This window comes from Gymnoscopelus microlampas (assembly GCF_963454915.1).
Source record: "Gymnoscopelus microlampas genome assembly, chromosome: 1".
Classification (NCBI taxonomy): Eukaryota; Metazoa; Chordata; class Actinopteri; order Myctophiformes; family Myctophidae; genus Gymnoscopelus; species Gymnoscopelus microlampas.
Window position 1 is genome coordinate 49,044,405 of NC_139962.1, and position 17,888 is coordinate 49,062,292.

The 17,888-nt window shown below is 40.7% G+C and overlaps 1 protein-coding gene across 1 annotated transcript; it reads right to left on the reverse strand.

Moving 5' to 3' along the window:
• Positions 1-1,369: 1,369 nt before the first annotated feature.
• On the reverse strand, positions 1,370-13,391 carry dnaja2a (DnaJ heat shock protein family (Hsp40) member A2a). Its single transcript, XM_084066259.1, has 9 exons — positions 13,246-13,391; positions 9,926-9,985; positions 7,980-8,206; positions 6,929-7,009; positions 6,453-6,586; positions 5,500-5,696; positions 4,623-4,767; positions 4,309-4,436; positions 1,370-1,565 (listed from the first exon to the last, which is right to left on the reverse strand). Exons 1-9 carry the CDS (start codon positions 13,321-13,323, stop codon positions 1,374-1,376), a joined length of 1,242 nt encoding a protein of 413 aa, XP_083922385.1. The 5' UTR covers positions 13,324-13,391; the 3' UTR covers positions 1,370-1,373.
• Between the last annotated feature and the right edge of the window lie 4,497 nt (positions 13,392-17,888).

Genomic DNA, 17,888 nt, shown 5'->3' on the forward strand with positions numbered 1-17,888 from the left:
ACAAATAAACGAAAAAAGGTAAAGCATCAAAGAGACACAAACAGCCTAAAATTATGTTTTTTTCCTCCTTGTGTTCCGTCTGGTACACGTCACCCAACTGAATGTCTGCACACACTTTTTCGTTTGCCTTTTTTTCGTTTTAAATTTTGTGTAAATACTGCGCAAACAAAATACAAAATCAGTCAAACAAGAAAATGCCCCTTTTCCTAAATGTGATGTGGATTTTACCGCAGGGCAAGTTGGAAAGCGCTTAGATGAGGAACAGTGGGGATCAGATAAGGAAATTTAATAATTATTATTAATAACGCGGTCGGTACAGAGTCCCCAATTACCCATGACATAACATGAGAATCTTAAGTGGACGAGAAAAGGACAGCAAGTTTCACTGCATTCAAGACATTTTGTAAAAGATTTTCTTGGTTTTAGTCTCATAAAGAGTGTTAACTTGATTTGACGTTTATCGCAGCAAGTGTTTCCACAAGCGTCTGGTAAGAAACAAATCTATGTCAAATCAAAATATCTGAATCAATTTCAATATGTCCGTTCTCCTAGACCCAGATCATTTAAGGACCACCAAACTTAACCCAGATCAAAAGCTCACGAAATATCGCACTGCGACGAGTTTGTGAGCTTGTATATCAGCTATTTTCTGTGCGCTACACCATTGCACAACTAGTATAAAGCCGGCTTTTAGTCCTCAGCGTTGTGGCCTGGGGCTTTCTGATCCCACGTCCCGCTTACTCTGCAGTGAAACTCATATACATACATTTTCCCCTGAAGTAGGGCGGGAGTTCAGTGTGGTTGGTTGCGTGTGTGTATATATGAATTATCCGCAAGCAACTTTGATAATATCTGCATCCAAGTTGCAATAACCTCCATTGACAGTCCAATCATGAAAACAGAAAAGTTCTGATTGTATTAAATGACAATAAACTAACCAATATTTCAACTGAACGGACAGCTGGGATTGTCCACTTTGTCTGTGTCAAGACTATTGACATAAAAGAATCCACCTTTGTCATGTTATGAGCAACTTTCTGCTCCATGCACCTGAGATTCTCTTTGTTCGAGTTTTGAGGCACTCGTAAATCAGTCAATGTCCTGCGTAGACCACCCGTTTTGAAATTGCACATATGCAGGATGCGGACACATCAGTTGCAAAGAGTTTATTGACATAGCTGCTCATAAAATGAACAATGACTTGACAGGAGGTCCCAAGCTGTCCGTACAGGTGCAATATTGGTGAGTTTATCGTAGTTTAATACAATCGGATGGGATTTTTCAGTCTCATGAATGGGCTATCAATGGAGGGTATTGCAACTTTAATGCAGTTAGCATCCAAGTTGCTTGCGGCTATGTGTTTATATGAAGGACTATTGGTGCGCACACTGCACTCCAGGTCCGTGGTGGCCTCCTCCCTCTTCGTCAGAGCTGTCGTTGTAGGCCTCTCTGCGTCCGCCGCTCCCCGAGCCCTGGCTGCTGTCGTAGTCCTGCAGGTCAACCTCCTCCGTGTCACCCGTGATGATGGGCGCCTCGGACCGCGAGGGTAGCAGGTCCTCCAACTCCTATAAGGAAGAGGAGGATCACAGGTCAACACGCTACTTAGGGTTGGGATCAGGGACCTGAGGAACCGGATCCAACATTATGGAACCGGAATCGGTTCCATCACATTTGGAACCGTTTCCAGAATGGGTTTCCGGCTGGTATGTGGACTTCACGTCTGCTATACAATTATGATACCAGTGGTTCTCAAAACGTTTAGATTTCAAGGTCCATTTGGTTACATATGTACACTACACTCACAGACCCGTAAGGGTCCATTCCCGAACAGAAGGGGTTGTACGGTTGGGTCAGGCTATAGAGGTATGGGTGTGCCGTGCCTTTGGTTGCCTTGTCGGCCAACGTCAGTGTTTTGTACTCTGTGCGGGCAGCAACCGGGAACGGAAAAGGGGTGAAACGTGAAAATGTTGGATGGTTGAAGAGCAGGCGTGCCGAGTCATTCTGGACAACTTGGGAGGGGCTTCAGTGAGCATGGCGGGAGGCCAGTGAGGAGGGAGTAACAGACGTTTTGATATGACTGAGGCCTGGATATGATGCTTAAGATGTTACACTGTGCAGACAAAGAAGTCCTTTGTCTAATTGTGGACAGTCAGTCTTGTGAATACATTCTGTGTGTCAAGGACACACAACGGGACCAGGACTTATTGTCTAGGTTTTATCTCATGTCTGCTGAAACTCCCTCACAATCATCTCTCATGTTGTTCTTTGGCCACCTCCCTTGGGACCTTCTGTAGAGCAGGGTTTCTCAAAGTGAGGGCCGTAGCACCCTACGGTGCAGCGACGCAAGTCCAGAGGAACCGCAGAATACTTTGATAATATTTGGAATTTAGCACATCAGTTTAACCACTTAGACCCACTATACTTAGTAAAACGGACCTGAGTTGCACTGTACTTGGTACGTTCTTTTTTCCGATGTACACCGGAAACCAAATCTCTTCGCCAAAAATAGCCAATCTACAAGCTCACAACAGGACGTTGGTTAATGTTCCCCCCAGAATAGGGATGCAGGGGTTCAAGTGGTTAAATGTCACATATTAACAGTGTTGGGCTATATTACTTAGGAGAGTAATATGTTACTTTGAAAAGTAATAATATTATACTACTTATTACTTGGAATCAAGAGTAATATATTACTTTATATTACTTTCCCCGCGCCCCCCGCAAAAGAAAAGACGTGTACAGTTTTTAGAACTGAATCCAATTTAATGGAACAATAGAAAACAGTCAACAGACTTTATCTTTTTAAGTATTTTGCTGCTACAAATTCCATATTTGGAATTGGAACAATAATTATCCTTACAGGAACAACATCAATCTGAACTGCACACACTGGCTGCAGCCTCTCAAAAACTGAAACAATAAAGTCAACTTTTTGAAAATGTCTTAACCTTTTCAACATATCTTACACCAGTCAATATTAATTAGCCAAAGTGCAAGGGGGGAGGAGAGAGGAGAGGAGATATAGGGCAGTGGTTCTCAAACTTTTTCATGTCAAGGACCCCCAAATTGACACTTATTAGCCCGCGGACCCCCATTTCAAAAGATATGCCAGGGACCCCCATTAGAGAAGATGTTTTACTGCTCTAGCAGTGATTCTCAACCATTTTAATTTCAAGGACCCCCAGTTTGACATGCATGGGGCTACAGACCCCCATTTAATGGCATTTCTATCACTTGGACCGCAATTTATATTGTAAAATCTATGTCAATTTAACTCTGTGTACAAATGGAACCAAATGGACCCTTTATTTGTACACTCTCTGAGTTAGACCCATAAGGGTCCATTTGGTGCCTAATCTATCATTTAGCTGGGGACCCCCTGGAACTCCCTCAAGGACCCCTGGGGGTCCCCGGACCCCACTTTGAGAACCAATGATATAGAGGAGAGAAGAGGAGAGGAGAGGAGAGGAACACTGTTTCCTCTCCTCATCAGCAGTTTGTTTCCCCGACCACCAGACAAGTGACGAACGGGGACTTCTGAAAGGGCCATGCCGAAAATAGCTTGCTTTATTCGGATACATTGCGTGTCACTGCCTGCCCCTGCCGGTTCTCTTAAGTTTTATTTTTAAATAGGCTCTGTCATGATTAATTGACCACATATATGAAGTTAAACAACTAAATTCTATCCAAACGATATCTTATAAGTAAATTCCGTGCCTCAAAATAGAAGTTTGAGAGGTTTTTGAAGTTAAAACACGGCGGAGAAATACACGAGTCGGCACGGTTCAATCCGCGTTTTCAGTCTTTTTGTTTTTTTCCACACGGGGGGGGGGGGGGCTGGAGCAGCACTGGAATCACCCATGAACACTCTAAGAAGTAAGGGACAGATGGATCACCGTGCCAAAAAATCTCCTTGCTAAAAACCTCTGTATCTCCTTAACTTTTTACAGTGGGCAAAACGAGTCCTTTGCGTTGTGCGATCGCTCCGCAACGGTGACTCGCATGAGACATGTTGTTGTTCCAGGCTTTAGCCAGGACCATCCATTGCTGGGCACGCATGCATTGTTTACGTGCGTGTGCTCGCCGTGGAGTCTACAGCTCTAAACAGCGCAGCGTTGCAGACGGTGAGATTTCTGGCACCGAACGTAATCGGTTATTATAAAATTCTGGCACCCCATGTGTTAACAGTAATAGAGTTAATAGTATGTATTCACAAGTTGGACAGTTTGACATATTAGTGCGTCTTACAGTAGACAGAATGTTATTTATATAATGTATACAAATCAGTGCCGACATGCAGTGTCTTACCGTGAGTTTCTCAGGACTGATCCAGTTATTGTCAGGGAACTGGACGTCAAACTTGATGTACAGGTCTCCCTTCTCAAAGGGATTGCGGTACTGTGGCATGCCCTCGCCTCGGACCACCCTCACTGAACCTGGACAACACAGTGCATCATGTTAAACAGTGGCCCAATTCCAATGTCCCTAAATCCTCAAGCCCTGAACCCTCACAGTTCTTTTCAAAATGAGACACCACCGTACACCGAAATATAGATCGGATGGTTTTGTCTCGTTGCTAATCTGTGGTCTGAACTAGGGTGTAAACACACAAAAAGACTAACCTGGCTGGATGATTTTGCCAGCAGGGTACTTGATGACAATCTGTCTGCTGTCTAAGTGCTTCAAGGTGAACTGGAAGCCACACAGCGCCTCCACCAGGCCAATCTTATGGGTCATGTGAATGTCGTTGGCCTCTCGCCTGAATGTCTGCACAAAAGAGACGTCACAAAAAAAAAAGTTAAAACCTATTATAAACAAAACGTGGCATCAGGATTGTTCAAAAGAAACTGCTAGCATGTTCCAATAGTCAAGGAAAACAAATGCACTAGGCCCTGTTCACACTGGCAGCCCAAATCCAATTTGTGGTCTATCCAGATTGGAATCCCATTTTTATGCAGTCTGACCCCATAGAAACATTTGAATCACATTCCTTAGCCTGTTTCAGACAGCATAAAAACTACCTAACTTGGATAAGAGGTCAGATTAAGGCCTAAAATTAAATGTATCAACACAGACCTTCACCCCCAAACCTAGTAATGAGCATAACCACCAGCAGGCCAAGCATTTAGGCCTCAGGACGTATCCATAGATATGTGTTAATGTAATAATACCCACCAACACTTATTTTGTGTGGCTTTTTGGAAAAGCTTTATTTTCTTTTTTTTGTGTGAATAAAATGTTATTTTGCCAAATCTGTACGGTTTGCTGTGGTATTATTTGGTCTCCCTGCTCTTCTACTGAGACATTTAGAGCCTATGTCTAGGTTGGACACGATCTTTGACACATATCTCTATGAGCTACATATCCGTAAAAAGGTCCATTTGTTTCCCAACTATCACTAATTTAGCTGGGGACCCCCTGGAATCGCTGGGGGTTCCTGCACCCCACTTTGAAAACCACTGCGTTAAATGAAGGAGTAAATGCTTTCTCTGGACATACATCGTGTTCCTTCTCCTGCAGGACCAGGACGATATCGCCGGGTTCCACGGAAGGCGCCTGGTCGGCCTCTCCTCCGAAAGTGATCTTCTGTCCATGCTTCATGCCTTTGTCCACGTGAACCTCTAGAATCTTCACCTCTTTGAGCACCTTCTTCCCCTCGCACTTTTTACAGCGGTCCTTCTCACTGATCACCTCACCTGCACAGGAAAGCAAAGAATTTACTTTGTTCTGTGATTGAGTGTTCTTCAGTACGGCAGTACCACCTGGTATGGATGTTTGTCGGTTGCCTTAAAGTCACAACTGCTGCAACAACTGAACACGTGTTCAAAGATTGTTGTTCAACCACTTCAGGCATTCATATAATAGCAGTACACTAAGGTTGGAAAGGAATTTCACTTCAAACACTAGCCATGTTTTGAATGGGAAATACAAGTTGCTAGGACATACAAAAGGTCCAAAATTCAATAAGGTAAGACAACAGAAGTCCTTTGTTCATCAGTCGATTTTGAGGCTAAATTTAGAATCTGTCCAGTGGACATCATTGCGCTTGTCTTCATGTATGAATTAATTAGGTTTTTGTTGTGTCAAATGTGTGTATTATGTGTTGCATACACGGCTATGGGTGTCGCAAGACAAATGAAGTGAAGAATATTAAAGGCAAACAAAAAGCAACATTCAGTGTTTTGGCCCACAAGCTCACGTCCTGATGAGTTGTGAGCTTGTAGATGTGGTATTTTCAATTTTGACATTTTTAATATTTCCTCATTTATGACATGCCCAAAACCCAGACACCTGGCTGAAAGTGGTTTAATTGTGACAAATATGTTTTTAATATTCTCATTTAGATCTCAACACTGAGTCATATCAACAGTCAATAACTCAACACCGAGTCATCTGCTCAATCATAATAGTAATAACTCGACACAGTGAGTCATGCTTGAATGAATGAATACCTTCTCCGTTGCAGTCTGTGCACACAGACTGCATCTGTTGCACCATCCCTGGAGCCAGCTGTCTGATCATGATGCGCATACCACGCCCCCTACAGGTCACACACTTCTGTACAGCCCCTGTCTTCCCCCCCTGCCTGCAATCACACACACACACACACACACACACACACACACACACACACACACATTAATGGTACATCTCTCCATTAGGGCTGTCACAATTATGAAATGATACTTCACGATTAATTGTCACCCAAATAATTGCAATTAATGATTGAATTGTTTTTGGTATTGAATTATGGAACATATGAATAAAAATTACTTTTCTGTTTGGCTTTCAGAATTTACACACAAACTGCACAGGGCAGATATGACAAGAACTTAAATATACACAGAAATGACTAATGACCGGTACCAATAATCAAAATACATGATGAACTAGATCTAAAATGGCCACATTTAATAATTGAACTTACCCATTACAACTGCTACACAGAACATTCTTGCTAAGCTGTAGTTTGGTTGTTTTGCCATTGTAGAGGTCTTCCAGGGACACCCTGGTGGGAAAGGAAAATGGCTTATTTATTTACAATTCTAAAATGTGGAAATTTTGCTCACATTCCAGGTGACACCTAGCATGGAATCTAGGCTGAGGCGCTCGTTCAGCGTTTTTTTTCTAACTTCGCTTCTCTGTCTGGCCATCATTCTATTTGAGCTGGATTTCCAAACATCACCAAATACGTAAGCAAGTCAGGAAGGGACTTGAATTTTACATTGGAAGGCTCTGTCCCGCCCGCACCATAGACCAATCAGAAGCAGCGGCTCCTGGGTGCCCGGTCCTGACTCATGAATTCCAGACCGAGATTGAAGTGAGAAAAAAAATCTACCCAACTAAGCTTATCCGTCTCATGACTGAAAAGTAACTTTCCTGTGATTTCTGAAAATTAGTGAAGGGAGCCCTCCCACACTAGCACGGTTTCCTAAACAGTTAGCACAACATGTAGAACTATGAAGTTTAGTTCAAATTCTTCTAAACATTCTAAAATATGTGCTGCATTTCAGTTGAAGAAGTCGCAGATTGAGGGCTTTGCTTTTATGAAATATCCGAGACCATTAGAGTTTTTTGGAAGATGCTTCCAAATTCTTTAATCAAATCTATTGCTAGTTTTAACACTTTAAATACTCTTCCATCATAAAATAACTAATAACCAAAACGTTGTGAGCTTGGAGACATGCTATTTTCGGAAGACAGACTTCTGCGGAATCCAAATGACTGAAATCAGTTGTGGCGACTGAAAACTTTAATCCATGGATTCCAGGCTAGGTGATACCGTCCAAAACTAAAACTACCACTGCCATCTTCTAAGCCCCAAAATCTCCATTACACACATGATGTTGTTTTGAGCTTGTAGATTCGGTGCATGACATAGACATGCTGGCTTCTATGGAATGCAAATGACTGAGACCTCGAATCCATAGAAATGACAATACAATTTCAAACCAGAAAATACTGAGCCCAAGCCTTACTTGAGTGGATGGACCATGTCTTCTCCTCTCCGTCGGCCTCCGTTGCGCGCGCGGCCCTGGCCTCCCATGAAACCAAACAGGCCGCCTCCAAAGATGTGGGAGAAGATGTCGTCCATCCCCGCTCCACCCCCCCCTCCTTCCCGGAGGCCTTGTTCCCCGTAGCGGTCATACAGCTCCTTCTTCTCCGGGTTGGTCAGAACCTCATAGGCAAAACTGATCTCTTTGAACTTGAGGTTTGAAGAGGAGAGAGGACAAGAGCGGAGAGACAGATGTATCCATTAGTGTTCGGTGGAAGGACAAACTTACAGGTGCCATTATATAAGTGATATTTTGTTGTTAAAATAAGTGTTAAGAGCTCTATTATTGTGATAGCAATAGAGTGTTCAGTAACAGGGGTCCGTCTCTCCAGCTCTTATTTAAACAGAACATGGATTTTCAGGTGGGGATACCAATGTTATCCAATCAGGAGTGTAAAGAAATGGAAAATGGAAAATGGAAAAAAGAAATGAGCAGACAAGATTTCAACTGGAACACAATAAAATTAATTGAAGCTGATAAATGGATACCCTCTCCTGATTGGCTGAAATTGGCAACCCAACTGAAAGTGCATTTTCTGTTTTATGTAAGAGCTTGAGAGACAGGGAGACCCCCGTTTCTGAGCAAATACTCTATATAAATGATTACTATCACAATATAGAGCTTTAACTGCTAGCTTTTTATGAAAAAAAAAACGATTCTGAAAATTCACCAGCCACTGTGGTGCTTTAAGAGAGTGATTCTCAACCTGTGGGCCGGAGCCTACTGATGGGCTGTGAGGATATTGCGAATGGGCTCCCAACTAAGGCTAAATACTAATAGAACATTAATGCATATTTTTTTTATTGTCATTATGAGTTTTCAATAAACAAGTATTCATTGTGATACCGATAAATAGGAACACAGACTCTGAAAATGCACGCGGCCCTACCCATCTGGTGCCAGCTCATATCGTGGCACCGAGTGCCGCGCTTTGAGCTTGTAGATCTGCTATTTTTGAGGAAAAGAATCGTGAAAATGTGTGCAAGTCTTTAAATGTATACACTTTTATTTCATGTGCCGTTTGGATGAGTCTGAGAATAGCATCATTGTCAATATAAATAACCCTGTGAAGAGTTGCATCAGATATACCTCTAGTCTTAGGAGACATTGGCTTAACTGCTTGTATGTATAACCGTCCCAATTTATTGTGTAAAGGACTGTCTTTAATTCATGTTTATTGTTGGAGTCTGTATTTGTATGTATCTATGGACCTTGAGTCTGCAATAAAGACCTTCATTCATTCCTTTTTACTCAAGTCTTTGCTTCTGGGGGGTCCCTGGAACAAAATATTTTGAGATGGGGGTCCAAGGCAAAATACATATCATTTTGTGTGGTCCTTGACATGAAAAAGTTTGAGAAACACTGATATATATAGCAACATATATATATATATATCTATATTCAAAGATTTGCAAAGATTTTCACGATTTTTCAAAACAAAGGCAGATAAACAAGCTCAGAGTGCAGCACCGAGTGCCACGCTATGAGCTTGTATATCTGCAATTTTTGAATAGCCAAAGTATAAAATAATGGTTAAAGTGGTTACACAGATGTGTTACCGGATTGAATGAGTTAAAAGTCTGTGATCATTACATGTCACTTGTCACATGCTAGAGTACACATGACCAGCTCATTCCCGAAGAGATTTTCTGAAATGCCATGAGTCCATAGTTACATGCATTTATTATAACACGTGCTTTTATTTCTTATTAGGCTACTAATCCGTCAGAGTGCTTTGTACAGCCTTCATAAGCTTTCAGCTTGCCACGGGCAGGGTGTACATTTATTGTGAAAAGCTTAAAATGAAAACAAGCTATGGGTGTTTAGAGGAATTAAGACAAGTTGTCATATGGCAAATTTATGCTCACCTTGTCACCAGCATTTGGGTTTTTGTCAGGGTGATTTTCTCTTGCCAGTTTGCGGTATGCCTAGGAGAGAAAAAAAAAAGATGTTAATCTAAACAGTAAATGACTCAAACCTCCATATGATTTTAATTAACATTAAGGTTTACACAATCACACAAACACACACCATAACCTTGGGAAACAACTTAACTATACCAAGTAAATCAAAATCATACAATACAAGCTTACTTATGTTAGTGTATCCAATAGCTATCCAGCTACGTTAAAAAGTTGTCAGACAGATTCATTAAATGTAACCAAACAACTACAGCATTAGCCGATGTAAACGCTTGCAAATGAACAATAAAGTAACCACTTAAAGCCCTATACTTAGTTGACTGGATGCCTATGGGCTACACTAAATGTCTTGCCGAAAATAGTCCATCTACAAGCTCACAGTGCGTCACAGCACGCTGTGAGCTTGTATATCGCTATTTTCGCCAAATGTTTCGACCAGAATAGGGACGCTAGCCTAGGGTTCAATTGGTTGACCTATTGTGAGCCTGTCATCAGGCCGGCCTTGGACTTTACTTTTCCCTGTGGCGCTACCATGTGGATTGTACCTGTGAAAGATACACAGCCCTTAGTGGACTATGTGGTTCAAACCAGACAATGCGACAATAAAAAATAGCCCTCGGCAGATTAGTGACATTAGTCTGGCGATGGCAGACTAATGCCAGACACTCTCTTTGCACCTTGATCTCATGTAAAATGCACTGATACTCTTTAGCAATAGCGCCTTAATATCTGATACCAATGCTCAAACTGATTTTAGTCATTTAGCTGGGGACCCCCGGCGGACCCCACTTTGAGAAACACTGATCTAGAAGGATTTTTGTACGAATGATAGGCACATCAAGCTGTTAGCTTCAGCCTATGCCTTTTCGATCAGCATAAACTATGTTACAGCTTAAATTATTATAATTATAAGTTACACTGGGCCTGTCACTCACAATTATTACATAATCATCCTGTCACTCACAATTATTACATAACCGTCTAATCGCAATTATTTGAGATAATTGCAATTATTTTGCATAATATCGTCATAGTCGTTTCCATGTTGAAAAATGTTCATACATTTTCCAAAAATAGAAAATCTACAAGCTCACAACGCATCACTTTGTCACTCTGTGACGCGTTGTGATCATTCCAATTTTTTTATTCAAGTATGAAATTATTAAATATGTCAGTCACTTCTTTGTATACTTGTTGTATGTTTTTTGTCGTATCTGACCTGGCCAATTTTTGATTACGAAGCCTAAAAGGCAAAGAGAAATAAATGTTTTATTCATCATGTTCCAATGCCAAAAACACAATTAAATCATTGATGCAATAATTTGTATGACAATTAATCGTCAATTTAACTTAAAATGTGTAATCGTGACAGCCCTACACTATGTAATGCTTACACAATGTTGTACTACATACTGTTATTAATGCTTACATACTGTTGATGATCGATATTGACATACAATACTGTTATTCATACAGTATAACCGTATTGCATTATTTTGTACATGACATGTAACGTAATTACAGTGATACTGTGTAAGCTAGCTAAAGCTGATGATGACCCCCATGCTAACATGAGGACTAGCCGGCTAGCATTAGCTTGACAACAAGACAACAAACAACATAATCAATGTTAACGTTCATTTAAAAAGCTCAAATTTACTTCAAACTAATTTGTCAAACGCCTCCATTTTCCCCCCAAAACAAAACCAAACAAAACAGAACGCATTTTGAAACATGACATGTCATGTCTGTGGCATTTTAAGACCCTTGAACGTGAATGCAATTCTTTCTTTGACTTTGTTGTGTTTTTAAAGTATTTTATAAGGCCTTATTTGGACAAATTACTTTAATACGTGTTTAATCAATTAATACATTCGCGGACACCCTGTGACCATCATTTCAACGTATAAACGGCCCACTAGCTAGCTATGCTAACCTACAGTAGGAAGGACAAGGCCAGTGTTGCCACTTTTTGAGAGAGAAACAAGCAACCAGGTCTCGGAAAAGAAGAAACTATATAATAGGCCACATGAGCGTTTTAAGCCTACAACATTGCTAAAAGCTCGAGTCGCAATGCGTAGCAGATTTGCTATTTTCAAAAATAATCACAAGCTCGCATTACATAAAATACAGGCAACGACCACGGATAGCTTAAATAAAAAGTAATCTCACGAGTCACGACCCACTTTTTACTCTCGCTTTTAACGGTTCCCTGTAAATGTGGATTTAGTCCATCTTTCAAAAGGTAGTGTCTGTGTGGTTCCTTATTTCAGTGTGTGAACAAAAGAAAAAAGGTCCGCACACCGTCTTGATGCTCCTAAGATAATTTAATAAATCGAGCGGTCAAATCCTTATTTTAGTGTACCTTAACTAGGTGACAGGTGGTTCCCTGTGAATGTAGTCTCTAATGCTTCTAGTGATGTAGTGATGTTTTGTTCTTTCCATTATCTTGTATTGTTTTAATTTAGATCTTGCCTCCTTTTAATTTGTTCTTGATCATGTTTTTGATCTTATTGGTTTTACATCTTGTTTAATATTTATTGTGTTTTTTCTTTTGTTGATCTCTTTTTTTAATGTAAGGCACTTTGGGCTGCATTTAATGCCAAGAAAGGTGCTATACAAATTACGTTTATTATTACTACTTTAGAAACAAGCCCAAAAATGCAAATACAAATATTTCCAAGCAGCTTTAAATAAACACAAGGCCAAAGTCGCTTATAACTAGCAGACATGGCAACACCGGACAAGGCCAATTTATACAGTAGCACGTCGCACGAGACTTTAATTTTCGACCCGACCAAAAAAAAAGAAGAAAATTAACCAATTTCCCCAGTGATAAAAATGACGTCATGTGTTGCCGTCAGGCGTGACGTAAGACACCGTTTTCGGTTGATAATGATGTCATTCTCCTCGGGGGGAAGGGAAAAGGGAAATAACTTTAAAAAAGAAAACGAGCCTTAGTGGTGCTTAACTATGCTAACTAGCTAAAGCCGGGGACATATGACCGTTTCGTCGTACCACGGTGCCTGTGACGCAGCCGGCAAAACAAAATAGCAGATCTACAAGCTCACATGGCGTAGCGTACGCGACGCGTTGTGAGCATGTAGATCTGCTATTTCGTTTTGCGGTTAGCCATTTTAAGCTAAGCATCACGCTAGCATTTCCTGGTTGTGTGTGTGTGTGTGTGTGTGTGTGTGTGTCTTTCAAACCTCCGCGTTTTCCACACCTTTTATCGTTTGTTGTTTTTTAATGATTATAATAGTTACCTTCTTGAGTTCGTTCTCCGTGGAGGTCGGAGACACCCCGAGGATGTCGTAGAGCTTGGTGTCGACAACATTCGCCATGATGATGATGTTGGTTGAGCCGACAAAGCAGAACAGACTGAGTGATGGAGGGATCGTGAGGAGGAGGAGAGCCGAGAGACAGGAAGTGGATGAAACCCTGGCTCTTCTTCTGCTGCTCTGCGCGGGGTGTGGCTGCGAATAGTGCTTTTTCGTGCGCTGTCACCACCTGCTGACCGCAGTCATAAGACTCACTCTACATACCAGGCCTGCAATTTGGTCATTGGAGTTTTTCTTATTTGTTATTCTTATTTATTAGCACATAAAGAGTTAAAACAGAAGACATTTTATTATATATATATATATATATATATATATATATATGAAAATGGAAAACAATAGAAAACAAATGCATAACCTTTGAAGGAAACAACCCACACACAAAAAAAATATGGTTATTATTAAGATTCAAGCACATCTTGACTCTATTACTTTTTCTCACCAACTGCATTTTCTTAATCCTTGAAGTGCTCTGCCAGGTACCAGACGGAAATAATGCCCCATGGGGTTAATTTTTAACCCTATGTTGTACCTAAACCCAAAAATGGAAACAATAGCATATAGCAAATATTTGGAAGTATACAACATACAAATTAACACATTTTCCAATTTGGATTCAAGGAATTCATTAAAATGGGCATTATTAAAATTCAAGCGTTTCTTGGCACTATTTCAGGGCAAAAATAGGAAAAAACAGAGCCAAGAATTTTCAGATGTTATAGATTCAGATCTATATTCCTCTTTTTACTAAATATTAGTTGTTGATTGTTTTCTTGCCTTCTATTTTCTCATAATCCTTGGAGGCTGATTGCTGAAGTAAGGTGTGTGTGTTTGTGTGTGTGTGTGTGTGTGTGTGTGTGTGTGTGTGTGTGTGTGTGTGTGTGTGTGTGTGTGTGTGTGTGCGTGTGCGTGTGCGTGCGTGCGTGCGTGTGTGTGTGTGTGAGACAACAAAAACACAAACATCCAAAAACAAAAGATCTAAGACATTCCACAAATGCTTGTTTAAACATTAGCTGGTTCTTAAAAATGTCCACTGAGGCTGCAGCTCTCAAGACCTGTTGAAGGACATTCCATACCTTTGTGTCTTGATCAGGGACATTTTGACACTATTGCCCTATTTAAAACATTTTCAAAATAGAAGATCTACAAGCTCACAACTCATCTGAGTTTCAGTTTATTTACATTTCTGAAAACGTTTTGGAAAGTGTCTACATTATAATACAGCAGGCTTTGATATTAAAAATACAATGTACTTTTTAATGCATTTTTAAAAGCACCTACTCCAACACAGTCAGTCCCGATCCTAATGGAGGGATTAGAGGAATACAGGTCTCTTTCGGGCATTAAGCTTAATGTAGAGAAGACACAGGTTTACTTTCAACTATAACCCACCTATATTAGTATAGTAGGGAAGTACAACCTGAAATGGGAGTCAGACTCAATACGCTACCTAGGGATTGTTTTGCCCAAAGATATCTCCAAAATAACAGATCTCAATTATGGCCCAACCATCCTAGTTGAATGGTTAGTGATCCCGCCTGGGAAGCCTAATGTTTGAAGTGTCCCTGAGCAAGATACTTAACCCCTAACTGCTCCCAAAAACAAAAAGGTATGGAATGCCCTTCCACAGGTCTTGAAAGCTGCAGTCTCTGTGGAATATTTTAAGAACCACTTAAAAACACTACTGTTTAAACAAGCATTCATGGAATGTTTTCGATTTTCTGGTTGTTTTAATCATTTGAATGCTTCCTGCTGTGTCTTTATTTCTGTTATATGTAAAGCACTTTGTGAGTTCTCTCTGTGAGAAGTGCCATACACACAAAATGTACTTACTTCACCATATACACATTCATAAGAGTTGTTGAACATGTTTCACCAGGCAGGTCATGTCATTAGTTAATGAGGTAATCAAACGTGGCACTGCACTGGCTATGACGGCATTAGAGAGTAATGATGGTGCTGTTGTTCCCCAAATGGAAGGAAAGTTTTAAGGCTGCTCTTAGACTTAGGGCGTCTGCCTCCTGGACCAAACCTCGAGGATGATTCCACAGGAAAGGAGCCTGATAGTTCAAAGTTCTCTTGTGGTTGAACAAGTGTAGCACTTGCCCTGGCCTTAATAAACTTGCAGGCTTATGCAAAGGCTGACATTTAATTTAGATTGCATGTTATGATGTAGACAGATGCCAGGTTGTAGATCTGGCATCCTATAGTGTGTATAGTTTCAATGTACAGATTATAGATTTAATATTTTATATTATACTTAGACTGATTATAGGTTCTTGGTTTACCTATAATCCTAGATCACTATTTCTATGCATTTGATGTATTACCTCATATTTACCTTGATTACTGTAAATCGCTCTGGATCGTCTGCTAAATGCCTAAATTGTACAATTTAAACATGTTTCACCGGGCAGGTCATGTCATTTGTTAATTAGGTAATCAAATGTGGCACTGCACTGGCATGCCTTTCATGATATTAGAGGATGATGATGGTGCTGTTGTTCCCCAAATTGAACGAAAGTTTTAAGCCTGCTCTTAAACTTAGGGTGTCTGCCTCCTGGACCAAACCTCGAAGATGGTTCCACAGGAGAGGATCCTGATAGTTGAAAGTTCTCTCTTGGAAATTCTAGGAGAAACAAAGCAAGCCTTCTGATAGATATGTTTTGTGGACCAGATTGATATGATCTAGAAATATCGATCTAACCAGTCAAATTAATATAGTGATGTCTTTTTGGGCCTGTACTTCAGTCTTTTAAACATGCCTTTTGTAACTCTACTATACTTTCTCTACCAAGGCCATGTAGCTGGCTCCATATTTGCTATCTGGTGCCGGCTCCATAGGTTTCCAATCAGTAAAAATATGTCTTGGTCAACACTTTGTGATTAAATGCCAGATGACCTGTATCTGTATAAGATTATCTGTATGACCGGGATATTGTCACTAATTTACTCTGTCAGCTGTCACCCTGTCACAGATAAACCTGCCACATGTCCTATGATATCGAAGGAATACGGAACTTGTTTATGTACCAAAAGTTGTACACAAGGACACTATAAGATGAACATCTTATTATGATGACACCCTGATGCCTGACAGCTCATCATATGATCTGACGTCTGAGGGTCTTAAAGCCAATCATAAGGATGCACCTATGTCTGATGTCATTGAAGTCCAACTGTGTATAAATACCGTTGTTTGTTAGTACAACTTAAGTGTGTGATTATTATAATTGTCTGTAACTTGTACTGCCTCCGTGTACACACTCGAGCAATACAGACTAATCATTTTTGGACGTACCAGGTGTCTGACTCTCATTTCTTTGGGTGTTGACTGGACGGGTATTGGGGGGTCTTAGTACCAAACCATCTTTTCATCTTTCTTGGGCTCTTGCCTTATTTATAGGGTTCAAATTTAACCCTATCACCTTCATAACCTACATATGGGGACACCTTCATAAATGTGTCCCCAATTAATAACACTAGACCATACCCGGTGAAGTGCGCAGGCAAAAGTAGTTGCAAACGTGGGGTTATTGCCTGTCTCTCTCTGTCCCCCTCTCTCCCTCCCCCTCCCCCTCTCTCTCTCTCCAGCCAGCAAGCATGGCCACATTCTTGACATTCTTTGACATAAAAATGCGAATAAAGAGCTGAGATTTAGTGATATCGAAGAACTGGCTCGACAGTTCCATGCACATGGTAATGGTCAATGGCTGTGCACGATTTGAGAGCAATAGCGCCAAGCAGTGAGGAGAACCGGGCAGAAGACTTTTGACATAAAAATGGGAATAAACAGCTGAGATTTAGTGATATCGAAAAACGGGCTTCGGAGTTCCATGCGCATGGTAATGGTCAATGGCTGTGCGCGATTTGAGATCAATAGCTCCAAGCACCGAGGAGAACCGGGCAGAAACGTGTTTGGGCTCACAGGTTGGGCTTCACTGGTTTGGTCTCAGACACTACAGGTTGGGCTTCTTTGGGCTTCACTGGTTTGGTCTCAGACACTACTACAGAGGATACTAGAATTATAGGAGGATGGGCTGCCCCGAATGCCACCATTCATCAGCTTTAATTTGGTAGTGTTACAGAAGAAAGATTTGCCTGCTTACTTATTTGTGTGTCATCACTTCCAATTTCAACTTATTTTAATATTGCTATAATGCTCAATTAAACTTAGTAACTAAAACGTCGGTTTTTAGTTATGTTTAGGTTAATTACGATTGTTTATTACTGGACCACATGGACATTATGGTGACTGGGCGTTGTCCCCTTTGAGTAAAAGATGAACTATTTCTATAATAAAGAAAATATTTCAGGTGGTTTTCATTTTTTTATTTTAGTTATAGAGGTCAATTATAATGCATTAAGGCACATAAGGCTTATTAGCTAGGAATCCTTTTAAGTTATATAGAAGTTGTATCTTTTGTTGTCAAAAAGCAGTGCGTTTTATGCCCCACCTAACTGCTATGGAGAATGATAAAATAATACCACAAGGTGGCAGTAATACCTTGAACATATATGGCCTACACACAATAAGACATAATGGAAGTAGTAGTAGAGAGTTGCCT